Source organism: Castor canadensis, chromosome 11, assembly GCF_047511655.1.
Source record: "Castor canadensis chromosome 11, mCasCan1.hap1v2, whole genome shotgun sequence".
NCBI classification, from domain to species: Eukaryota; Metazoa; Chordata; class Mammalia; order Rodentia; family Castoridae; genus Castor; species Castor canadensis.
In genome coordinates, this window is record NC_133396.1 from 68,257,479 (window position 1) to 68,283,643 (window position 26,165).

Sequence of the window (26,165 nt, forward strand, 5' to 3'; positions counted from 1 at the left end):
TTTACTGATTTTCCTCATCTGGGAGAGCTCATGCATTAAACTTGCATTTTGCTCTAAGCAAAAGGGATAACAATTAATTTGTTAGTTGCATGTTATGTTGGTCATAGTAGACTTTTACTGTGTTACAAACAGCCTCAGTATTTCAGTGGAGTTCACCACTCACTCAGGTCAGAGGCCACAGTCTGACCATTCAGAGAACATGGGATTTCTTCCATTCAGTATCTGCTTCTCTTGCATTTGGTGATGCTCCCAACTTCAGACCTTGGCTACCATGGTTATTGTAGAAGGGGAAGAGCACAGAAGAGCTGTGAAGGGCTGAGAAGTATGGTTCAGTGTGGGACCCAGGACAGTGAGGAGAGTAGTGTGTTGGTGAATATCAGGACTTTGCATTTTCCCCAAATGATTAATTTCTATTTAAAAACGTTCTTCGCCTAGTTAAAAGAACATTAGTGAGTTCACCAGGCTGTGGACTCTGCCAAGAAGGGCCTCATCTGTCTTTACTATGTACAGGATCTCTAGATTATAGCACAGTGGCTGTCAGCTAGGAGATGCTGAGTATTTTTCAGAGTGAATTCATGTTCAAAATCCTTTAAACACATAAAGTTGTCCTCAGAGAAGGTGCATGCATATTGAAGTTATAGAGATTATAAAGTATTAAAAGTTTTATGCAGTATAGTTAATATGAATTATAATATCTAAAAAGCAGGCCCTGGGGAGACCCAACTAGATTTAAACATTACCACATAACTCCATCCTGCATCAGCTAACAACAACAACAAAAGAAAACAAAAAAACAAATTAAGGTCAACTAATTTTCTTCAATGTTAATCCAGCTTATGGACCAGATGTTTATTTAATAACTTTTTTCTTTGCCCAGTTTCGAAGATCCCTTTTGCAGCTCCTATGCTTCCGACTGCTGAGATGCCAGCAGCCTGCTAATGACCTACCAACAGTGGAGAGTGAAATGCAAGTCAGACCCATTGTGATGTCACAGAAGGATGGGGACAGGCCAAAGAAGAAAGTGACTTTTAACTCTTCTTCTATCATTTTTATAATCACCAGTGATGAATCTCTATCAGTTGATGACAGTGATAGAACCAGTGGGTCCAAGGTTGATGTAATCCAAGTTCGTCCTTTATAGGAATGAATGACAGAGCCATGGAATTGTCCCCAGGTTTGGACTTCTATTGTAAGGCTCATTCTGGAATCCCCATTCTATGTAATATGAACAGAACTTCTGTGGCCACCAGGAAACCCAAATCGCCCAGATGCTCTCTGGCCTCAAGAAGTGACTGAGCAAGACAAAATTTTTTAACTTAGTGGGTGCCTTACAAAATGAGAAACCACTTGCAGCACAAAATGGGCACCTGACACCATCACCTTCTAATATGTTAGAAATTTCATTTCATATATATTTCAAGTGACTATATTTGCCAAAGCACAATATTATTTTTCTCAAAGAAATTTCATTGTAAAAGTAATTTTGCCTCATCTACATGTGGGAAATAGTGTTTGGGCTTATGCAGTGTCATGTCATGTGTTTAACCAAATTAAATTTATCCCCAGTGCTGCACCTCACAAAAATTATCAAAGAGACAATTCTAGAATGAAAATCAATCCCCTACATTTGTCTTAAACAAAAGACAGTTGTTATGCATATAGTATAATAAAGAGGAGCCTCAGACAAATGTGCTGCTAAGCAAGTTCCAGAAGATACCACTAAGAAGTGTCAAAGCAAAAAGACTAGGATAGATTCAAGTAATCATGGAGTGTGGTTAGGCACACAACAGTAGAGAATAGACATGGTGAAGATGATGTTGATGGCAGATTAGTATGTCCATCTATTTCATTTCAAACAGTGTGACAGTATTATCCTTTCCTTTAATAATTGCCCAAAATTTCACCAAGAGTTCTGGATTTAGAAAAAGAGTTCCCAGTAAACAAACTTGAACTTGAAGAAGGATGAAAATAAGTGTTTAAATGTACTCATAAAATATGTACATTGTTCATTAGTCCAATAGTAATTTATGGTCAGAGTTAATGAAGAAACCATTTTTCCATAGGTCATTGTTTTAGATGTGTAGGAAATGAGAATATGTAACCCCAAAATATGCCCCATTTTGCATAAGGATTATTTTAAGCTGAAGGTAATTGAGAAGAAGTGATACCAAAAAACCTCTCAGCCCTCCCCCTATTTGCCTGAGAGTAGGACATATATTTTTACAAGGTGAACTCCTCCTCTCCCTACCAAGAAGAACAAGGTGACCACAAGAGACACTTAGGACACTTTCAAACATGGAGACAGCTCATTTGTCTTCCTACAAGTTGCTGCCTCCAGAGACTCAAAGTTATTTGCCTTTGTCTCGTCACTTTTCTAAGTATTTACTGTTCTTTGTAACCAGGTACTAAGCCAGCTCTTTGAGATTCCCTAGTTCTCTGTGTGTTACCCACGTATATATGAAATATACATGTTCATAAGCTTCTCTTTGTGTTGGTTTTCCTCTTATTAATCTGTCTTGTATTATAGAGGTCCCAGCCAATGAACCAAAGATAGGTAAAAGGAAAATTTTTTTCTTCCCCTACACAGTAAACAAAGATCATTAGGATTCAAGGATGTCTTTGACAATACAGAGAACACTGAATCATTTAATTTATTGCCTAATTTTTTCTTTCCAAGAAGACAACTTCTCATAGTGTTACTTCATTACAGTTAACCATATTTGAAGAACTTCTAAATGACTCAATTGGTCTATTGAAATTTGCTTCTGAAAATCAGTTCATTGATGCTTCTGTTACAGCATGTAGTTCAAGAATAAGTTACTGAATTTCTTCTGGGGGCCTGAAATGGTATAAAATATGGTATCATGTTGCTCTAACAGCTTTCTCCTGTTTCCCTTCCACTCTCTTGTATATGTGGATATTTAATTTAAGAATAAAACTCTTTTTTATCCTTCACTTAATATGGTATTAGTGGCCTTTTTTCTTATCTTCAGAAGGTAATAATATTGGTATTTGAATACTAGGAAATAACAATTCATTCTGGAACTCTGGAACTCTCCTGAATCCTTCATTTAAGCTTTTGGTTATGTCAAGTGAGTCTGAGTCCTGCAGTTAGCTCACAGTGAAGAAAAGAGCACCTAATATTAGGCAAATTGTGTCTTTTAATCCTAAGTGCTATCAGTCTTATCATGAGCCCTATTAGGGATTTTAAAGAAAAAGTATGACCAGTGTCTTCCCACAGGCCTCTGGGGCCTTACTTTTTGAGAAGTGAAAGAGATCTTAGCAATTACATTTTTAAATTTAGAATGACCCAGTCTGAGTGCACAAAATGTGATGGGGAAACTATGTGTTGCAACTTAAAAATAGTTGTGGGTTTTTTTTCTCCAAGTAATTGTAGCTAACACACAGAGAAAGTCCACAGTGAATTTAATTATACACTGGCAACTATCTTCCAATAGTGAACTTAACATGGCGATGGAGGCATGCTTTGAATCTTTGATTTGATCACAAAGAAATCAAACATTTGCTATCTTGCAAACCTTCTATCGTTGGGTGGTGAAATATGAAATTGGTTCTAGTGACTCCTCAGAGTTTGCAGAGAAATGCGCCCCATATTCCAGAAGAAGCGATTCCCTGTCCATGGCAGTCTTCTCAGGTAGCCCAGAGGTCTTGGGGATATGTAGCTCACAAGCAAATAGACACCACCCATGGCCATCAGTGACCCAAAGACACAGAGTCCTCTGTTTATCACCTAGAAGGACATAAAGAATCTCACATCGTTTGTCCAGAGATTGATGTATTGAAATAAATTTCATTCTTATACCCTATTTCCTAATTACATAATTTCATCCTTGTTCTTTAACCTGAGACAGCAATTTAATTACTTGACTCCTTGTTTGTTGTTTTGATTTGCTTTTTGGTGGTATTGGGGTTTGAACTCCGGGCCTCATGCTTGCCAGGCAGGTGCTCTACCACTTGAACCACTCCACCAGCCCTAATGCTTGGCTCCTGATTTCTACCACTGTCCTTATTATCCTGCTTTTGTCTGCTGCTGCCTGTTTCCCCACTTATGCTTTTATCTCTGTGAGGTCAGGGAGCCTATTTCATTCATCTTTGTGTGGATAAATCTTGATTTCTTCTGAACCACTCTCCACACAGCAAAGTGATCTTTCTAAATTTCAATGCTGAGTCCATGAGCCTCCTTCAGCAGGATGCTGAAGTCTTGCTGACCTCTCCAGCTCCCTCTCTGGCCCTTCTCACATCTCTGTGCTGCCTTCCAGCTCTACTGACACTTGTCCTTCACTGGGCTGAGAGGCCTGTTGCTCGTGTTCCTCTCCTGTCTGTCCTGCTCCCGTTCTTCCAGGATGGTGCTTTCCTCTCAACCACAATTGTCCATCTCCCGCTTTGGTCTCTGGGCCATGTGTAGGGTACAGCCTGCACCTAGTTCAGCCACCATTACTAGCTCTATGTCTTTGCATTCAATAAAACTATTGCTGAATGAATAAAAGAAGTTGTCAAATTGCTAAATGGGATGATCAGGAATCTTAATTCCATTGAATGCTATCTCTGGGTCAAGTACTCAAAATGAATGCATCACTGCATTGCGTTGGAATCAGTGTTTTATAAGTGATGCAGTTCTAGCCAATATCACAAAGTGAACATGCACAAATAGATCACATTGCCAGAATAAAAAGCTGAGAAATATTAACCTCGTTTTTTTTCAGATCTCTTCCTTTCAAAAGCTATCTCTCTCTGTCTATCTCTCTGTCTCCCTATCTTTATTTTTTCTACGTGATATTCTATATACACTCTGCCCTTTATGCACTCAGAACAGGCTTTATTTGGAAGACAAATCCTATCATTTCTTGAAATAAATATAACCTAACACATGAACACATCATATTTTTAATACTATAATTTTATCTTTTAAAAAAACAGTGTCATTTGTTCCAACCTTGTTTTGCCAATGCCATCGCAGCACTGCTTCATGGTACCTTATTCTGGAAAATGTGACCTGTAGAGAAGTTTAGAAAGTATTCTTGTGTGTTCTTGAATGGCTAAACAGAGGTTTCAGATGAGTAAAAGTCTTAAATCCAGCTTACCATGGTATAGAGAGGGATAAAGGTAGACGGCATGAGAGCATGAAGAAATCGCTCTATGCTCGTTTGAAGAAGGAACTGCCAGGAGTTGACATGTGACCGCATCTGTGATAACAGGAGAGTCAAAGCACTGTGAGTGCCTAACACAATTGATCACTACTTACATTCCCACTCATCAGCACAACAGACACAAAATAGTCAAATTCCCATTGCCATAATAATAGTCATTCCCAATCCCTTTTATGAAAACGGAGGGAATGAGCCAACTCAGGTTATAATATGTATACACAGAAATGTCACAATGAAACTCCTTTTTTTCAAAAGTGGAGAAAAGGAAGGGAAAATATGTCCTGTCTGGGGGTTGATACCTATGGAAGGGGGAGGATAAGGAAAGGGTGTAGGAGGGTGAATATGGTAGAAATATTATATATTCATGTATGAAAATGGAACAATGAGACCTGTTGAAACTTTCCAGGAATGGGAGGATGCAGGATAAAGGAGAATGATGGAGAGGGTGAATTCAACTATGATATAATGAAAGAACTTTTGTAAATGCCACACTGTACCTCAATGCAACAGTAAGTAAAAAAAGAGGAAGAAACAGTAACAAAAGTATGCTAGGGACTTCTGGAGTATGTAAAGAAATTGCTAAAAGGCATGATAAAATGAGCTGTTTTTTATGTTTCACTCCTGAAAAAAAATAAAAATAAAAGACATGAATATTGAAAAAAAAAAGAAATTTCAGTAGTACAGGACATCACCTTGAACATGTACAACAACTACACTAACCCTATCAGGGAAGTCTGCCTCCCCCTCCCCCTCCCCCTCCCGCTCCACCCTATGCTCAGTATATTAACTCTTTCAGCAAAGAGTTTTTTCAGCCAGGTTTGTGATCTGTGAGCTCAGTGATCTGACCAACTTCAGGGGCTTCCTGGTTGGTTTGTAGGGTTTGTAGTATTGTTTATGGCAACAATGGACTGTTTAAGCCACGGCCATCTTGATGTACTTTTCCTTATCAGGACAAATACCGTGTTCTAGCTGTCCTGTTCTTATAGACCCTGGAAATCTACGCTAATAGAGTCTTCCAGTGTCTTCTAGGACTTCCTTTTCCACATATATGGTGCAATTCTGCTCAAGTTGGTATCCACTTATTTCCTTCTGTTTTCAGGAAAGGTGGAGAACAGCCACTCTTTTCCTTAAATTTATCCCGAAGAGTTTTTTGTCTAGTTTTTGTTTGTTTGTTTTTTGAGACAAGATCTCACTATGAGCTTGGGCTGGGCCTACACTGGCAGTGCTCTTGTCTCAACCTGCTGGGTGCTCAGCTCTATCTTGTGGGGTTTTTCATTCCATTTTTTAAAAACTATAATCACAATCAGCTGTGAACTTTTTATGTGAATGGCTTAAAGTAGAATTAATGTGTATTTCTTCAGAGTACTAATATTTCTGAACAGGAACTTCTTTAGTATTATATTTTTTCAGTGTATAGGATTCCAAACGGTAATGCCCCACGATTACTTTATGCAGGTTATAATGTTAGGGTGGAAAGGTCATTTAACATTTCTTAGATTTTGTAATTATGCTAACATATCTCAAAAATATATTTTCATTAAAATAGCATATTACTAACTCTCTCAAATCTAAGATTTGAGTTGTGAGATATTTTGTCATTTCTGTTACCTCCTAAATGTCCCTGAAGTGCAGGTGGAAACAATTCGAGCGGCTCACTGTTGTTGGCTACATGATCACAATCCCCACATGTCTAAGGAACACTGCATGTGTGTGTTCTTGTATGGCCCTACCCTTACGCAGCACACACGAGACAGGGCTGGAACAAAGGAACAGAAAAGAATTGCTAGTCTATCGGTGAAGCGCCTCATGGAATGGAGCCACACCTTACTCACCTCTATGTAATTATACAGAGACAGGTCTGAGATCGCGTGGCTATCTGGAATCCTAAATCTTGAGAATTCAGGAAGACATAAACCTAGCAACAGAGTTAAATAAGATGTTTTTAAAACCATACACGAAAGTTTGCCAGACTCCATCTAGGTCAAATTAGATAGCATACGCACTACCAACATTCTCTCTCATATTTTTAAAACCACAGGTAATCCTGCTGTGTGACCAACAAGCTCTGATTATTGAGCAATGCCTTTAGAGAATTTCCTGTTGTAACTGAATAAAACATGATAAAGTTAAAATTTATTATACTTATTGATTGGTAAAATCATTATTTTCTCTGTTTCACAAGGTGAAAATTTTTCACTTATACAGATAAGTGACTGTAAAGGACTCTCACCCTGGTTCACAACCCACTACTCTTTTGTGCTCCTTTGCTACCCCTTCCCAAAAGTTTGTTTCACTCAACCTACAACACTTTAGCTTCTAGAGTGCAGATTCCATGTTTTCTTCCTATTTAAAGTCTTAGCCTGGTATACAGGAAATACTACATAAGTGTTTGACTAATGAGTGACTAACTGGTGTTACTTTCATACAACCAAACAGCTCTAGTTGTTAGAGATGCGATTTGTAAAGTCAGGAATCCTGGGCTCGACTCTCAGCGTCACCATTTCCTAGCAAGTTACTTAACCATCTCTAATTCCTCTATGGTAAAATGGGGACAAGACTAATACCAATGTCCCATATTTTTTGCATGGACTGAATGAGATAATGCATTTGAAGCACAGCAAGATGCACAACACATACTAAATGCTCAGTGATGTTAATTATGATTCTTATTCACAATTACCATTTTATCTTTGTTCACTAGTATCCAAAACTAGTGTTGACAGTATGTTCTGATACACAAACCCAAACCAGTCATATGAGGGCTAAGAAGGGAAGAAAAAAAGAACCTATGGATCCTGGCCTCTGAATGAGATGACTGGGAAATGAAGATGAGAGGGAGGAGGAAGAGGAGGAGAGGGGGTTGGAAGGAAGAAGAAGGAGAAGCAGAAAGGACGATAAGGATAAGAAGGAGGAAGAGGAAGCTCTAAGCCCTTCAGACGCAGGCACCAGTCTCTAATGACTTCCCATAATACCATAAAAAACATTTATAATAAGCTTACTTTATGACAGACTTTTTCTTTTTTGCGGTACCAGGTCTTGAACTCCAGGCCTTCACCTTGAGCCACTTCACCAGACCTATTTTTGTGAAGGGTTTTTCGAGATAGGGTCTCACAAACTATTTGCCTGAGCTGGCTTCAAACTGTGATCCTCCCGATCTCTGCCTCCTGCGTAGCTAGGATGACAGGCGTGACCACCGGCACTTGGCACTTTTTCATTTTAAACCTTTACATAAATTATTTAGCCTTTACAACTCTCTGAAGTCGGTATTATAGATGAAAACAAATGGAAGCTTTAGAAAGGTGAAGTGACAGTTCATAAGCTAATGAATTAACATGAAATCTGGGTGTACAATTCTAGGCAAGTTTTCTAGTCTGTCCCTTACCTGAAACGGGTTCAAACTTAGGGCTAACCTTTGAGAATTACATATAAGAGCTTAAAACTTCAGCATTTGTAAATTAATACATTGGCTGAAACAATTTTAATCAAAAGGCAATGGAAGATGTCAGAGTTTCTAAGAGTGCTTCCAAGGGCATGCCGTGGGGTGCAGGCGAGTGGTGGGCGTTGAAGGGAGAGGGAGCACAGCTCCACCAAACTTTGGCACTGTGAACTTTTATAGCATGGACCTTGTTATAGTTTGGATTGCAAACATTCCTCAAAGATCCATGTGGAAAAGTTTTGTTCCCCAGGAAGTGCTACTGGGGGGGGGGGTGGTAGAACCTTTAAAGCTGAGTCCTCCTGGCAGGCCTTTGGGCCATTGAGGGCAGGCCCCGAAGGGGATTGTGGATCCTGGATTTCTTACTTTTTTCACTTCCTGGCCAGAAGGTGAGCAGCATGCTCTGCCACTTGCTCGTCACCATGATATGCTGCCTCTTACAGGTCCAATGCAATGGGGACCATTGATCAGGGACTGAAACTTCTGAAACTGAGCCCAAAAGCCCTTTTCTCTGTGTAAGTTGACTATCTTGGGTATTTGTTATAGTGATGAAAAACTGACTACTACAGAGCTCCTTGAATGAACCTTAAGGAAGCGAGGTCTCCCTCCCTGGGAGCCGGTCATCTGATATGGACATAACGGTGACAGTGTTGTTAACAGGAAAGCTTGTAATCCTGAATAGGAGATGGACGGCATGGCTTAGTGATCCGCAAAGATCAAAAGCAGGTCCACAATTAATCAATAGTCCATGTCCGACTGGGATATTTTACTTACTGAAATCATTATTGAATTTATCCATTAACTCATCAAATACCAGACAGTCTTCAAAGCCCTGAAACAAGAAAAAGTGGGAAAAAGAAACTGAAAATCATAAAATACTTAGCAGTGATGATCAGAACCACCACTGGCGAGAATAATGCACAGCTGTTGTCCTCACCTAGTACAGCAGCTGAGTGGTCACTGGTGTCACTTTATGATCACAAAAGGTCATCAGCCACACACGTGACCATGGTGTTGTCTTTGCCCAATTCATATTTGTAAGGTTATAATGATTTGTAAATTGATCAAAATTTTAAATTACTTTCCTAATTTTTTTCTTAGGTGGTACTGGGGTTTGAATTCAGGGCCTTACAAGTCACGCCTCTAGCCTTTTAATTCTCTGGTTACTTTTGAGACAGTGTATTGTTTTTTTGCCCAGATTGACTTAGACCACCATCCTCCTATATGTACTTCCCACATAGCTGAGATGACAGGTGTGCACCACCACGCCCAGCTTTTTTCCATTGAGATGGGGGTCCTGCAAACTCTTTTGCCCAGGCTGGCCTGGAACTACAATCCTCCTGATCCCAGCCTCCCAAGTAGCTAAGATTCCAGGCATGAGCCACCAGGATCGGCCAAGCTACTGTTGCAATTCTGATGGCTACTGACACTCCTTCAGGGAGAACATAACGATTATATTTCTCTAGCATGAGTTTTGGAATTATATTTATTCAGGTCTTTAAGATTCGTACTTAGCTGGGTGTGGTGGCACATGTCTGTAATCCCAGCACTTGGGGGGCCAAGGAAGGAGGATTGTGAGTTCAAGGCAAGCCTGAGCTTTACAGCAAGTTCCAGGCCAATTTAGGCTACAGAGAGCCTGTCTCAAAACAACAACAAGAAAAGACTCATATTTAGAACAATGTAGTGATAGGATAAAACTGCTTTAGTTCCTATAACTCAAAATTAAAGCAAATTTCAAACATCAAGATTTCCATAAAATTAGTAAAGTAATATGTTGAGAATTCATTTTTTTCTAGGAATTCAAACAATCGTTTTAGAGACAATATAAAACGTAAAAATATTTTCCACATCAGTTTTAGACATTACATCTAAAGCAAGTAAATGTATTTATCAAGTGTATTATAGGATATAGACTTTCAGAAATAAGAGACATCAAAGGCCAGGCACAGGTTCTCATGCCTGTAATCCCAGCTAGTTGAGAGGAAGAGATTAGGGTTTTGGAGTTCAGACAAACATTTGAGGTAGGTATTATCAAAATTCCAGTTTCACATACGAGAAAGTACAGATAAAGTGGTAAGCTGTGCACAAATGCAATGCACTGAAAACCCTGGAGTAAGATTTGAGCCAGTCCGCTGCCAGATCTGGCTCTTACCCACTGTGCAGTGACTGAGGTCTTCTGTTGAACCCCGGGTCTTGAACTTGTGAGGCAAGCACTTAACCACTTGAGCAATGACCTAGTGCTCTTATTTTGTTGTTTTTGTTTTTGAGATAGGGTCTCACTGCTGACTTCAAACTCCAGGTCCTCTGATAGTTGCCTCCCAAGTAGCTGAGATTACAGGCATGGACCATCGTACTTGGCTTGATGTCATCTTGTTTTTATAAAACAAAATGTTCATCACACTGCTTTGTGGAAAGTGTAACTGAATAAATTCACAAGCTATTTTTACTTGAAATATATTCCAATAATCAAAACAATATATGACCAATGATTATTAAACTATTAGCATACACAGAGAAAAAGCTAAGATTCCTGGAAATTAACATTCAATATTTGAGAACTATTTTTCTTTCTGAAACTTCTTTCTAGCCAAAATAGTAAAACTCTCCACGAGACAATAGTATTCAACATCTAACCTGGTTCATAGTTTTATTTAATCCCACCGTATTTCCCTTTCTTTTGGAAATAAAAAGTGAAGAAATGGATACTTTGAAATCCTTTCCTTTCTCTGAAGCTAACAATATATACTTATAATCTCTAGAAAATTTTTTGTTTTAAAACTTAAGGTTTGAGTTGGGTGCCAGTAGCTCACACCTGTAATCGTAGGTACTTGAGAGGCTGAGATCTGGAGGACTGAGGTACGAGGCCAGCTCAGGCAAATAGTTCACAAGACCCCATCTCCAAAATAACCAGAGTAAAACAGACTTGAGGTGTGGCTCAAGCAGTAGAGCACCTGTTTTGCAAGCACAATGCCCTGAGTTCAAACCCCAGTCCCACCAAAAAAACCCTAAGGCTTGAATTGCTGATAGGTGACTCTCTGATACATTTTCAGACGGAGCAGACTACCCTTACGCTTTATGCCTCTTCCTCCATGGGTTATTGGATGGAGCAGTCTAAATCCTGGCTGGAGCTGCCAATCATCGAGTTGAGTAGCCAGCGTAAGTGCCGGACTGACTGCTGTTGGACTCATATGGCAATGGTTGGCTCATACCTTTTATTTAAGACTCACCGCATTCATCCCTTGCCCAAAAAATGGGACGATGGCGTGAGCTGCATCTCCCATTAGCACACAGCGTGACTTCAGGTGGAAAGAGGAGCACTTTATGGATATCAGAGGCTGGGCAGGCAACAGAAAGAAATCCTCTCCCAGGGCCTGCCTGTGGAGGAAAGCAGCCAGGACGTGAGGATGCTCAACTGGGCACTAAACACAGACTTACCAGCTTTCTTACCATAGCATTTGCTGAAACGCACGAATTCCAGAAACACAACAGGACAGGGAGAATTGAGGTTGCCTCTAGTTCTAGTCCTATACTCCCACTGTCCTAGTTCTTTTTCTGGTTTCGACAATGTTAATCACATCCACAAGGAGCAAGCTGGCAGTGTCATTTGAAATATTCCTGCCATGTCATGAAAACCATACGATAGGTGTGGGTCAACAGAATTTGCAAATACACTGGTATATTGCAGGCTTCTAAGGAAATAATGAACAAATGCTATTGTGCATTTGATTGGATGACAACAAACCCAAATGAAATCAGTGTGAACCCTTGTGAAGATAGACACAGAAACTGGAATATGCTGGTGACAATATCCTTCAGCTGACCTGAAGGAATAAAACCAGGAGCTCCACTGGGCTACATGGTGCGAACAACCTCCTGCTGGTAGGACATCTACAGAGGTTTGTGGGAGACATAACTGGGGAAACAGTGCATACTCTTGAGTCTTAAGTCTGCTCATGTTAAGTGAAGTGAGCCAGGTCCAGAAAGACAAAAGCCACATGTTTTCTCTCATATGTGGAAGATAGATCCAAAAGACAAACATATACTCAAAAACAAACATGATCAAATACAAACTCTAATGTACAACATGTTTGCAACATGGAACTACTCTATGGAACTTGGGGAAAGAGGGAAAAGAAAAGAGAATGGTAGAGCATCAGTAATATCAAAAAACATAGCATCTGTGAAGGTAGAAGATTATAGGATGTGTATTGAAAGCTGTTGAAAAGGGGGGCAGTGGGAGGGAAGGGGTAAGGGAGAGCACTGGAAGTAGTTGAGCTGACCAAAGTAAAGTATATTCATAGCAGGGATCTATCAAGAAACCCCTTTGAACTTGACTTAGAAATTAACAATGAAAGACTACAGTGTGGGGGGAAGTACTTGTGGGAAGGGGATAAAGGGGAAGGATGCGGTTGATGGACTTCACACACTTATACAAAATAAAACAAAGAAACTTCTTGCAATTGCTTTAAGTGGGGCAGGGAGAAGGTTGAGAGGGAGAGATGGTGGGGGTGATCTAGCCAATGTACAGTATGAACCTATTTGGAATTGTCACAATGACTCTCCCCTGTACGACGGGTATATCCTAATAAAAAAGTTTTTTAAAAAAATTGTAAAGTCTTAAATCTGGCTAGAAAGGCAAGAAATAGCCATGGACGCTATGAAAAGTACGTAAGAGCTAAATCTGGTGTGCAGACTGACTTCTTTTCACAGCTCAGGAGGAAAGGTCAGTCTGAACTGACTTACTCTGCAGGAAGGGGTGCAGAGCAAGCAGTTTTTAAAAGACTTGCAGTGGGCGATTACCTTTACATAATGCACTTGTAAACTTTTCATAGCTACCCTAAAAGGCTGGTGTTCTGATGTCATTTTAAAAGGGAGATTCAAGGAAGTAAGGGGCCCAGCAGGATTAAAGTTGCTCTAAACCAGGAGGGGAGGTACACATCTGGGATCCCAATGCAAGAGTTTGGGATCCAGCCTGAGTGTCACAGTGAGACCTCCCATAACAAAACAAAACAAAACAAAACATCCTGCCCTGCTATATGCCCCTAAAATTTGTATGTTGAACTCTTAATCTTCAAGGTTTTAGAGGTAGAAATTTGGGAACTGATTAGGTCATGCAGTGGAGCCCTTGTGAAATGGGATGGGTGCCCTTATAAAAGAGATCATACATAGAGAGATGCCTTGTCCCTTCTGCCATGTGAGCTCACAAGAAGAAGCCACCTTCTACCTGCTGGTGCCTGGGTCTTGGACTTCTCAGCCTCCAGAACTATGAAAAAATCGGCATCTGTCCCTTAAAAGCTACCCAGTCTGTGGTATTTTTGTCACGGCAGCCGGAACACGCTAAGCCATGCTCTTTCTGCAACACTGTGCTGCCTCCCTGAAGACATCATTGGAGTAGGAGGTGGGCTGGATCCAGGGTCGGGGTGGGGGTTGGGGGACGTCGGTCCCTGAATGAAAGCACAGAGCACAGTCCACATGGCCAGTGATGTGATGTGGACATGGGCCGGAGGCACAGCAGATCACAGGCTGGACAGCTATCACGATCAGTCGTGAGCGGTGCCAGCTTCACGTGCTGAGTGCTTCCGGGGTGATCTCGCTTGTCCTCACAGCAGCCCCTGAGGCAGATGCTGCCGTTTATCAGCATTTTCCTGTGAGGAGCCCAACACATAGCAAACTGAGGTGGTTAGCCAGGGAAGGCTCTGAGGCCTGAGGCTACCCGATGCACCAGCTGTGCCACGGATCTGTCTCCCAGTGCAAGGAAGCACAGCCAGTCCCTGGATCCAAGAGGTCTAAAGACATTGGTGGCTCCTTTCCAGTGGAAGCCCACCACGACATGACTTTCCTCAGAACTGCTGCTCACAGCAGAGCATCCACTGAGGCGTTTGCAAGTTTCTGTCCAGGTCCCTGCATGACTATCATGTTTAATCCAAACTGAAGTAAGTCATCACCAAAGCAATCAAGGGAAAGGTACAATTGCACATCCTGAAACTTACTCTCCTATCAGAGGGATGGAGTCTGGAAAGTACTCCTTGAAGAAATTCAGCACATCGCTGCTGGTTCGAAGTTTTTCAAACTCTTCAAAGGGCATGAACAAGGTGCACGTGAAAGACTTCTCCTGTTAGAAGAGGTACAGGTAAGAGAGAAGGGGTCTGGTGATGCTGGCACAAATAGGGAGCCCTAAGTCACAGGACTTCTTGCTGGGACCAAAGACCTCCCAGGGAGAAGGTCAAGCAGACAGGAAGGTCACTGTGGCTTTGTGTCCTAGTTCCTAAAGAAAGTTGTGCCAGGTCCCAGAGTACAAATGTCTGCCCTGAAAGCCTCCCATTTCCACCAGCCTAACACTGCACTCTTTAAATTATTAGTAGGTCAATCAGTTTGGTTTTTCCTCCTCTTTGTCTTCCTTTTAAGACATCAATAGGCACCAGATCCCAGGACAGAGAGCAACAAGAAGACCAATGAGAGAACAGCTAGCTAACTAGATCTATATAGGGGGAAAAAAACCTTGGGGTTTAATGAAAGAAACACCACGTGTTCTGTTTTTGTTGTTTTTTTTTTTTAATAATATGTATTACAATGTCTTACAGACCCTAAAGACAGGAGGTATTTCCTAATATGTAACCTAAATCTCTTCAGCATCATTGAAGGGCCGTTTCCTTCTAGTCTGTCTTTGATGGGGATGACATCTCTCTCACATAAACTCCTGTTATTCACTCAAGTAAATTCAATCTCCTTTCAAAAGTTCATAATTGGACTTCCAAATTATTGAAGTAAATAATTGAAGTAATTTTTTCCTCAGTGACCCAAAACCTCAAAGATGTCATCACTAAACTTACAAAACAATAAGGAAATCAATTAGGTAAACATGAAAGTAGTAAAATTGCAGATGGCAGAATTAGTTAAGAAACTATTACCATGTTAGCAAGTGCAATCATCATAAAGGTATGTCTGGGCCAAATATGCAGATAATTGGGTTCCATGGCATACTGTAGGAGAAAACACATACATGTTGAATTAGTGCATTAATACAACATCTATAAAGTGCCTCTGCTTTGTATCATTCCACAGTAACTTAAACAGGGGTGCCATATACACGGTGATATGTGCTTGTGTTTCTACACAAAGTAGAAGTTGTCTTTGTAAGCTGAACTTTAGATGGGGTTTGATACCAGGTCTTTCCCAAGCCTGGGACATTGGTGGCTCCTGTTTCCCAGGAAACTGGCTATGAGTTTTCCCTGCTCACAGCAGGTAGGTTACTAACCTAAGAAAACACAATGTAATAAGTAAATAAGATTTCCTTCCTTCCTTCCTTCCTTCCTTCCTTCCTTCCTTCCTTCCTTCCTTTTTTTTCTCTCTATCTCTGTCTCTCCCTCTCCTTCTCTCCCTCCTTCTCTGCATACACACACATACACACACACACGTATGTATACATACATATATCAGTATATGTACATATAAAATATATGTGCGTAGATGTGTATGCCTGTGTGTATACATGTGCATGTAGCATTTTTGCCTTATTTATACTGGACAGAAAAGCCCCAGGTTTAAGCAGTAAGAAGAGCACTAAGAGAACAGCGCAGTCTCCCAACAGCATTTCATGCCCTATCATACCTATTGTGTGTTAGGAAAAGGGTCTGTACCTGCCTGGGTTCTTTTTAGCCACAGAGCTCCAAAGAAAGCCTAATGCATAGAGGTAGCAATGACTCCTTTACCCTCAAAGATCTTAGCGTGAATTTAATTAGGCAAGATGGATCCACATGAAAAGCTAAATCACTTTGAAGGATGGACTGCAGGAGGCCCATGTATTCCAAAAAGGTGTCAATTAGCCAGGGGGAAAAATGCCCCTTCTCCTTCCCAAGAAACGTTCATTCACACCAGGGAGACACTTCTCCTTCAATATCTGTCCATGCCAAAATCTCCACCCTCGGGTAATAAGAAAAGCTGTAAAACCCAATTTCCAATCTGACCCAGGCAGCCACCAGTTTCCAGGTCCTGCCAAATGACCCCATGCAGCCTTTTCTTTCTCTTCTCTGCAAAGAAAACTTTTCTGACCTTTGCTGCTCAAGTCCACCTTTGATTTATATCTAAGCACGGAACAAGGACCCTCACCACCTGAAAATTCCTGCATATCAGCTGGGTGACAACGAAGGGACACTTGTTCACCTGATGTTGGTACAGGTTGTGCCAAACTGACAGGGACTGTCTAGGAAGTGACCATGATCATCTGGCACTTCAATGGAGTCCATCCTCTAGGAGAGACCAAAAACCATGGCTTAGCTACAGTGGAACTCTCAGGTCAACTCTTTTTTCTCTCTCTCTCTTGCTAAGGAGGGTTTCTCCCTCAGGAACCTGGAGACAAAAGCTCCAAGACCTCTACAGCTGTAAAGGCAGGCAAACTGAGAAGTTGGGGGCCAGCCAGGGGCTTATACCAGACTGCCAATTTTATGTGGGTGGAGCTAAAATCTCAATGCACGGAGGCTTTTTTCCTCTCAACTCTCAGCTCCCTCTTTAAACCCTCTCCCTTTCAGATCTGACCCACTAAGGAGGAGGTCTGAAAATGGCCAGTGGGAAGGAAAGTTTCTCTTCAAGCTGCAAGGGTGCTCTGGCTGGGGCACTTCCCCAGTGGGACCTGAAGGCTGGAGATGCAACTTCCTGACCTGCCCTGAGGCTCCAAAGGTGGCTAAGTATTGGAACCTCTCCAGCTCTGTCCATGGCACACAGACAATCAGACCTCTACATTTTCTTCACAGCTCCCGTGCTCCGAGAGTGGAGGTCACCCCTTGCTTCCAGTGCTCCAGTACTGCCTCTGGTGGGACTGACCTGAAAAGCAGTGATGACTAATAATCCCTCATGCATTGAGCCTGGGAACTGTCTTTCTCCCAATCCTCAGGATGAGTGGCCACCCTCTTTGTCATAGACAGCAGTGGGCTTTCTTCAGCCAAGTCTGGGAAAGATCTCTACATCCCCCTGTTCAAAACCTAATCCTTAGACTATGTCCTCAGGAGCTCCATATCCCTTCTACAGTCCCCATTTCAATTGAGTACACTAAAAGAACTACTCTCTAATTGGGCTTAACTGTTTTGGTTAGGCATCTAGTTGATCTGGTTAAGCAGGTTCCCATATTCTGCCCTCAGGGGAGAAAAGGAGACAGAGATCACAGCAAAAGAATAATGCCTTCAGATTCTCCCTCTCTTTTCATAGAATATATATGTCTCACAGGGTGTACAGGGGGACAAAAGTCTGCTCATCAAAAGTCCCCATCCACGACTCCACAAGGGTCCCTCCTCTGGCCATCCAAGCCCTCTTGGTTGCTTTAGAGCCCCTCACTGGTAGAGTTATTTTTAAATTACAAGCCTTCAGCTGGTAAAGGAGAACCAGGTACCTGGGTCACAAGGCAAACAGGCAAAATAAGACAAACCGGCAAAAAAAAAATTGGTCAGGGTCACTCCAGCTGCAGCCAGTCGTACCTAAATATCTTCCCCATGACCTTAGCCACAGGTGACAGTGGCAGAAGAGCATGGGAGAGAGGGAGGCCCTCTCCCACATAAAGGATCTCCTCACCTGGAGATCCTTCATAAAAGGAGAAAACTCCTCTTTAGGTGATCAATTTTCCCTTGCTTCCCTTTTTAGATGGAGAATCAAGCTTCCAGGATTCTGGAAGGATCCCACTCTTGCCTGCTTACTAAAACATTGGAAAGACCTTGGTCCAGAAAGTCTTCAACAGAAGCAACTTCAGTTTTACTACACCCAGACCTGGGTCTCCTCTGGGAGATGAGGAAAAATGGCCAAAAAGAGGGAGCATTAATTATAATACCATTCTTCAGTTAGATATTTTCTGTAGAAAAGAAGGAAAATGGACTGAAATCCATGTTCACCGTTTCTTTTTCCCAAGAGACCACCCAGAATGGCTGAGCAAATGCAGGCTAGATACCCAGACCATGGTGACCCTTTGCAAAAAGCCCAAACCTGAAAATCCATCTGATGCCCAAGGGCCCCCAACAATGTCAAAGGGGGCCTCCCTGTGACAAAAATCAAATCTCCAGGGACACCACAGGGGATATATCCTACCCTAAGGAGTTCATGCCCTCACAGCTCCCCCTCTACTCCCTACCCAGATACCTCATGCCCCTGACATCGTCCCACAGGACTCTACCCCTCCAGTTAATTCCTGGAGGGGGTAGAGCTCATGTGCTTTTTAGATTAAGTGAGCTTAAAGAAATAAAAAAGGATTTTGGAAGTTACACTGAAAACCGGGTCAGTACATTCCAGGCATTCAGAGAAGTCAGCCAAAATTTTGAGCTAAGCTGGAAGGATGTAATGATATTATTATCTCAGACTCTCACTTTTCTGGAGAAATGGTGAATAATAGATCAGGCAGCTGTAGCTGGGTATGATTATAACTTAGATAAATGTGGCCCTATGGGCCTGTCTTAGACAGGGCCCTTGGAGGGGGAGGGAGGGGGGGAAGAAAGACAGAGACACTGTATACCTAAAAGGGAATCCTGATTCCCAATTCCCCCGGGAGATCAGGCAGTGCCTAGATATGATCCTAAGTGGGACCTCAGAATGACAAGGATGAATGGAGTCATAACCACTTCATCTACTGCATTCTTGAGGGTTTAAGGAGAGCCACAGAAAAACCCCTTAATTACTCCTAAGTCACAGCTGTACAGCAAGGACCCTTAGAAACACCAGTATCTTTCCTACAGAGACTTAAGGATGCTTTACAAAAGCATACCAACATTGTACCACAGTCACAGGAGGAGGAAATTGCCCTAAAAGATAAATTTCTAAAACAGCCCCAGATATTCATAGAAAGCTTCAAAAACTAGTGGCTGAAGGGAGCAGAGATCTAGACCAATTGGTCGGTGTAGCCACATCTGTATGCTATAATGGGGACTTAGAAAAAGAAAAAAGGGCCTGGAAAAGGAAAAGAGAAAGGATAAATGGCAGGAGACTCTGATCGCAGCGCTCTTAGAGTTTCCCCTAGGACACAGTCAAACCCCAGACATGTTTTCAGTGTGGATAGGCAGGCTGTTTTAAGAGGGAGAGCCCCCAGAGGACGCCACCTCCGAGGCCCTGCCCCATCTGCCAGGGAAATCATCGGAAGGCATCCGCAGGGAACCAAGGCCAGAGCCTCCCACCTGATGACGGGTCCCAGGCTCCTGTGACCATCATAAAACCAGAGGAGCTCTGAGCGATATTTACTATTGAAAAGTACAAGGTCAGCCTCCTTATCAATACTGGAGCCAGCATCTCAGCTATTCCTTTCTCTCCCAGAGCCAGGTCCTCCATGAAAATTACTGTTCAAGGCATATCAGGCCAGCCCCTACAGTGTTATTTCACTTAGCCTCTAGCTTGCTCCTGGGGAGATTTCCACTTCTGTCACTCCTTTTTAATTGTCCCAAAAACCCCTACTCCTCTGCTAGGGCAAGATCTTCTATCTAAATTGGGGGTGCAGCTCCTTTTACCCCCAGGAGAGTACTTTTGCTTGCCTCTGACAGAGGAGCAAGTAGACCCCATGGTATGGATGGATGGATGGGCAAGAATGGTGGTCTCAGTCCTAATTTATCTCAGGGATCCCTCTTGGTTTCCCCATCAAAAAATATCATTTAAGACTGGAAGTTAAGGAGGGGCTAATTCCCATAATCAAAGACTTAAAGAGACAGGGACTGCTAATAGAATGCTACAGCCCATATAATACTCCTATTCTCGTGTCAGAAAGGGACCTAACAAATAGAAGCCAGCCCAAGATCTCCATCTGATCAATGAAGCACTAGTACCTCTCCACCTTGTAGTTCCAAATCCCTATACATTTCTATCCCAAAAAAACCCCTGGTACTGCTTACTACTCTGTCCTGGACCTAAGGAACTCCTTCTTTTGCATACCTTTATACCTTAAAAGTAAACCTATCTTTGCCTTTAAGGACCCCACATGAAAGGCTAGACAGATCACCTGGACTGTCCTCCCCCAGGGATTCAGAGACAGCCCCCATCTCTTTGGATTGACTCTAACCTAAGACTTGGCAGAATGGCAATAACCACAAGCTACTCTGCTACAATATGTAGATGAGCTCCTGCTCTGTGGACCAACTGAGCCTTTGATTTTGCAAGCTGCTGAATCCTTACTAAAGTTCCTAGCCGATAGAGGATATAAAATCTCTCAAGAAAAAGCCCAAGTGTGTCAGTCTAGGGTTACATATTTTGGTCTTGTCCTGGAGAAAGAAATGAGGGCTCTAGGAGAAGATAGAATCCATCCAATCCTGTTGTTTCCTCTACCTAAGACTCTAAAACAATTGAGGACCTTTTGTGGGGGAGGTCACAGGATACTATAAAATTTGGATCCTGGGATATGCAGACCTAGCCAGGCCCTTATATCAGATTCTTAAGGAAGCACAGAAGGATACCCAGCCCTTTATTGAATGGGATGACAAGTCAGAAAGTGCATTCCACCAGTTTAAAAAAAAAAAAGGCCCTTATGACAGCTCCAGCCCTGGGTCTTCCAGTACAGGACAAGTTTCAATTACATGTCTATGAAAAGGGAGGACTGGCCTTGGGCGTGGTGACTTAGCTCCAGGGCATCACTCTCCAGCCAGTAGGCTACTTAAGTCAAGAATGAGATCAGGTAGCCAGGGATGGCCAGGATGTCTTCAAGTGGTTGCTAAGGTTAGCCAAACTAAAACTTCAAGTACAGTTTAGTACCTGAAGCTCAAAAACTTGTCCTAATCCAGCCCCTGACAGTTTATACCCCACATGAGCTAGGGGGAATTTTAAACTCAAAAAGAGGACTTTGGCTGTATTACAGTCATCTGCTTAAATACCAGGCCCAGCTGCTAGGAGGGACAGAAATAACTTTAAGGACCTGTCAGAGCTTAAACCCTGCATCCCTTCTACCAGAGGCAGAGGGAAATCCTGAACACTCATGTGAGGAGGTACTTATGGAGAATTATGCTGCCTGACCTGTCTTGATTGATCAGCCCTTAAAAAACCCAGATCTAGAATTATACACCAACAGCAGCTCCTTTGCCAAAAGTGGTGTCAGGCATGTACGATTTGCAGTTGTTACAGAATTTGGCATCCTCAGATCAGGTCCTCTTCCTCCTAATACAAGTGCTCAATTGGCAGAATTTGTGGCCCTAACAGAAGCCCTAAAACTGTCAAAAGAATAGAAAGTAAACATCATGACAGCTCCAGCCCTGGGTCTAAGATTCTAAGTATGCCTTCCTGATCCTGCATTCTCATGAGGCCATCTGGAAGGAAAGGGGAATTCTAACTATACCAGGATCTCCCATTAGACATGCTAGCCCTCCTAGATGCTGTTCTATTGCCTAAAGAGGTCTCAGTGATTCCTTATAGAGGTCTCAGTGATTCCTTATAGAGGTCACCAAAAAGGGAAAAATAAGATAGCACAGGGAAACAAAGCAGCTGATGAGGCAGCTAAGTAGGCAGCCATACAGGAATATATAGCTGGCCCTCTCCTCTGGGAGGGGACTCCCCTTCCCCCAGAGAGACCACAATATTGATCAGAGGAAAGTAAACAAGCCTCAGACCAAGAGTACCAGTTGGAGCACCAGGGCTGGTGGGTGTCCCCTGAAGGGAAGCTATGGCTCCATGAGACACTCTAATAGAAAATTCTTAAGACCCTCCACCAACTTGGTCATTTGGGCTTAGACTTTGGTTTTGGTCAACAAAATGTTTGGGGGGACTAAATTAAGGGATACCACCCACAACTAGTTGTATAGAGATATGAAATGAGCCCCCCAAAATACCCCAATAATAAAAGACTCCAAGTGCCAGGGCACAGAGGCAAGGTCCTACCCCAGGGAAGACTGGCAATTAGACTTTATCCATATATCAGTATTGGTGGACATGTTCACTGGGTGGGTGGAGGCTTTTTCTTGCAGTACAGAAAGTGCCAAGGAGGTGGTCTGAGTTCTAATCACAGAAATAATCCCTCACTTTGGTCTCCCCAAAAGCCTTCAAAGTGATAATGGGCCTGCATTTAAGGCAGAAGTAACTCAGGGACTCTCTAGGGCACTAGGCTTAGAATACCATCTCCACTGTGCCTGGTGTCCCCAATCATCTGGAAAGGTAGAAAAAACAAATGAACTTTTAAAAAGACACCTGGCTAAATTGGCCCAAGAAATCCACTCCCCCTGGACCAAGCTCCTCCCTACTAGTCTCATCAGGCTCAGAAACACTCCAGGCATGCGGGGACAGACCCCTTTCGAATCTCTATATGGCAGTCCCTTCCTAATCAATGACCTCCTTCTTGATCAAAAGACAGCTTATTTAATTTCCCATATCACTCAACTTGCTAAATTCCAACAAACACTCTTGAAGACCAAACAAGCCACCCCCAGGGAGAATATAAAGGGACCCCCTCTCTTTTGCCCTAGTGACCTAGTCCTAATAAAGTCTCCAAATCCAACCGTGACTTAAACACCCCGCTCTGGGAGGGGCCATATCTGGTTATTCTTTCTATTCTGACGGCAGTGCGAGTGGCTGGCCTGGATTCCTAGACCCATCACTCAAGAGTCAAGGACTAGAATTCCTCTGTGAACATCACATCTCCACCTCCAGATCCAGAATTGGAGCCTGCTTCCTTCTATGTGAATCTTTGGATGGATTAAAACTGCTGTTCAAAAAGAAGACGCCTACAGATACAGCTAAGTCACCTTCATGAGCCTCCTTTATCAATACCTCCTAATCAATCTATTCATTCTGCTTGCAATTACTTTGGGAACAGGACCAGCCTTACAGCTCCTTCTAATTGGACTAGAACTCAAAAGGCAGCATCAGCACGTTCCTTTCATTTGCTAATTTTATTGCTATGGGGCTTGGTTTTCTGGGTACACTAGCACCCGTATATGGGAAGAGCTACAGCCCTTCATGGAAGACCAATAGAATTTTAAACCTCTCTCAAGCATTTGCCCTTCCAAAATCTTCACTAAAGGACTCCTGGATTTGCTATGAGAGACCAACAGCCACTCACCTGCCGACATGGGTCCTATTAAATTTCACTCAGGGTCCCTTCCCTTCATTAATATTCAGTACAGACAATTTCTCCTATGCCATGGTTCCTCTTACAGGGGTCCCATGGAAGAACCAGCCTACTATGTCTTACTCTTGGCTTGGGTTCATTTCTTAGCAAAATTTTGGATGTTTAACATTTCTGTCCCAGACAGCTATACATCACTTTGTCATTCGCCAATAGAGGGCCTAGGGCCTACATCTCAAAGAATAGACATATTTGACTTCGCCACCCTGAAGGAGGACTATCATCTGACAACTGGCTGGTGCTGTATGAACAACTCTAAGAGCCCTATTTTTATGGGTCCGATATGCTTAGGGCTAATGCTTGTAAAGGGAGCCTCACCTCTAAGCCGACCAAGTCCTCAAACCTCACTGGTAAAAACTCTTTTTGTGTACTGATTACTGGCCATCACAAATATATTTTAACAAAATATATGACAGGATTAGGAAAACTGTATAACTCTACCTTTCCACCCCTTGTGCCTCCATCTTTCACCAGCAGCCTGAATGTCTCTGACTATTTGTTTCCAGGAGACCCCTCCCAGGCCCAGGCTAACACCCAAGGTATTTTATGCCTTGAGGAAGGATATCTCTTTGTAGGGAGGTATGGAAAAAGGACCTGGTATAGGGACTGCCATGCCTACACCCAAACCATACTCAAGGAAATTGCCCAACTGATACCCAGTCCTGAACATATTTCTTTTTGTTCCCAATTAACAGGAACAGTTTCCCATAGAGATAAAAGAGAGGTTACTTTAATAGTTTTAGGGATAACTGCATTAATTACAGCCCTAGCTGAAATCAGCTATGGGGTGATTGCCAATCATGTAACTGCAAAAAACCTAACCAAAGTGGTAGAGGACACCTCAGACCAGGGAGACCTTGCCATTAAGGACATACAGAGGTCTTTGTCATTCCTTCCCTGTGTGGTCATGGACCACCGCCTGGCCCTAGATTTTCTTTTGACCAAACAAGGGGGGATATGTGCCATCACCAATACCTCTTGTTGTGCTTATATAAACACTTCAGGCATTGTAGAGGAACATGTGGATTACATTCTCTGAGAACAGTCCCCCAAACTCAGGTTTCCACACAGGTATGGGACCAAATAAAATCCTAACTTCCCTCCAGGACTTGGTTCCTACCCTTTCTGGGGCCTATAGTTGCCATTATTCTTTTACTTGTGTTTGGGCCTTGCATTTTAAACTTACTTATCAAGTTTGTTTCTTCTCACCTAGAATCTATCAAACTAAAGATGCCCCTGATGGAGATGAAAACAATCTATGATCACGGTCCCCTTGGTAACCCCTCTCATGGTCAGCCCTGATGTCGCCGGCCCCTTCATCGCCCTCTGTCAGCAGGAATCAGTCACTGAACAGACTTCGTTGTCCCTATTGCTAACAACAATTAGGAATACACCCCATGTGTTGCGATGTGACACCCTATTTCAAGTTCTCTAGCTATTTTCTAGACTCCTGCACTTCACTAGGATCCATTAAACCAGTTTAAACCTTTATAATGGAACTTTTAGATGCAAATGAAGCATTTAATTGTTATCTATTTATTCTTACTATAAGTCAAATTCTTATTGCTTTTGTTATCTTTTTCATTTTCCCTAAAAATTTCCTATGTTTATTTGATTATGACAAAGCAAAAAATAAGGTTGTCAGTTTATTTTTAAAATAAAGTGATAAGCAGGGCACAGTGGCTCAAGTCTGTAATCACCTTCTTGGGAGACTGAAATTGGAAGGATCTTGGTTTGAGGCCAGGCCAGCCAGGCAAAAAAAGAAAACTTTTTGAGACCAACCAATGGCTGGTGTGGTGGCATGTGACTATCACCCCAGTCACAGCAGCAAGTATGAATAAGAGGATCTTGGTCCAGGTTGTCCCAGGCAAAAAATCAACACCCTATCTCCAAAATAACCAGAGAAAAAAATGGTTGGAGGAGTGGCTTAAGTGATAGAGTGCCTGCCTAGCAAGTGTGAAGCCCTGAGTTTAAATCCCAGTATTGACCAAAAAAAGAAAATAAAAAAGATTTATTATAAAATATTATTACGTAAAAATTTGCACACTACTTTTTTGCTTCTGGTGTCACATATCGCATATAGCAGTGGGACCAGAGAATGACAAAACACGGTGGAAATCCCTTTGCAACAACAGGTTAGACATTTCATTTGGTTTACTATATAACTATTATTTGACTTAATCATGGTTATAAAAACTCTGCTTTCTTGATCCAGGCATGGTGGTTCACACCTGTAATCTCAGCACTTGGGGGGCTAAGGCAGGAAAATCATGAGTTTGAGGACAACCTGGGCTACACAGTGAGACTGCACAAAACAAAACAAAGTTAAAAGAATTCTGAATTGTCAGTATACTGAAGAATTGATTCCCAATCTGTTTTTTTCTGCCAAGAGAACATAGGGAATGACGTCTTTATGTACCACGATTCCCCTGTGTGTTCCAGTAGGGCGCTGAAACACCACTCCTTCCTCCCACTCCCTGAAGAAAGCATAGCCAAAGGTAGTGAG

General features: G+C 42.3%; 2 protein-coding genes across 3 annotated transcripts in view; one reads left to right on the plus strand and one right to left on the minus strand.

Moving 5' to 3' along the window:
• Window positions 1–2,836, plus strand: part of Opn3 (opsin 3) — a 41,092-nt gene extending 38,256 nt beyond the window's left edge. The window contains exon 4 of the mRNA XM_020174734.2: window positions 878–2,836. Coding sequence (XP_020030323.1) covers window positions 878–1,141 — 264 coding nt within the window. The 3' untranslated portion in view covers window positions 1,142–2,836. The remainder of the gene's footprint in view (window positions 1–877) is intronic.
• Window positions 2,837–3,409: 573 nt separating this feature from the next.
• The window catches only part of Kmo (kynurenine 3-monooxygenase), a 44,683-nt gene continuing 21,927 nt past the window's right edge, over window positions 3,410–26,165 (minus strand). For both annotated transcript variants that reach the window (XM_020174735.2, XM_074047209.1), the window contains 8 exons: window positions 15,510–15,581; window positions 14,592–14,713; window positions 11,829–11,976; window positions 9,376–9,433; window positions 7,001–7,083; window positions 5,103–5,204; window positions 4,955–5,014; window positions 3,410–3,751 (listed from right to left, as the gene is read on the minus strand). In XM_020174735.2, coding sequence (XP_020030324.1) covers window positions 3,575–3,751; window positions 4,955–5,014; window positions 5,103–5,204; window positions 7,001–7,083; window positions 9,376–9,433; window positions 11,829–11,976; window positions 14,592–14,713; window positions 15,510–15,581 — 822 coding nt within the window. In that variant the 3' untranslated portion in view covers window positions 3,410–3,574. The remainder of the gene's footprint in view (window positions 3,752–4,954; window positions 5,015–5,102; window positions 5,205–7,000; window positions 7,084–9,375; window positions 9,434–11,828; window positions 11,977–14,591; window positions 14,714–15,509; window positions 15,582–26,165) is intronic.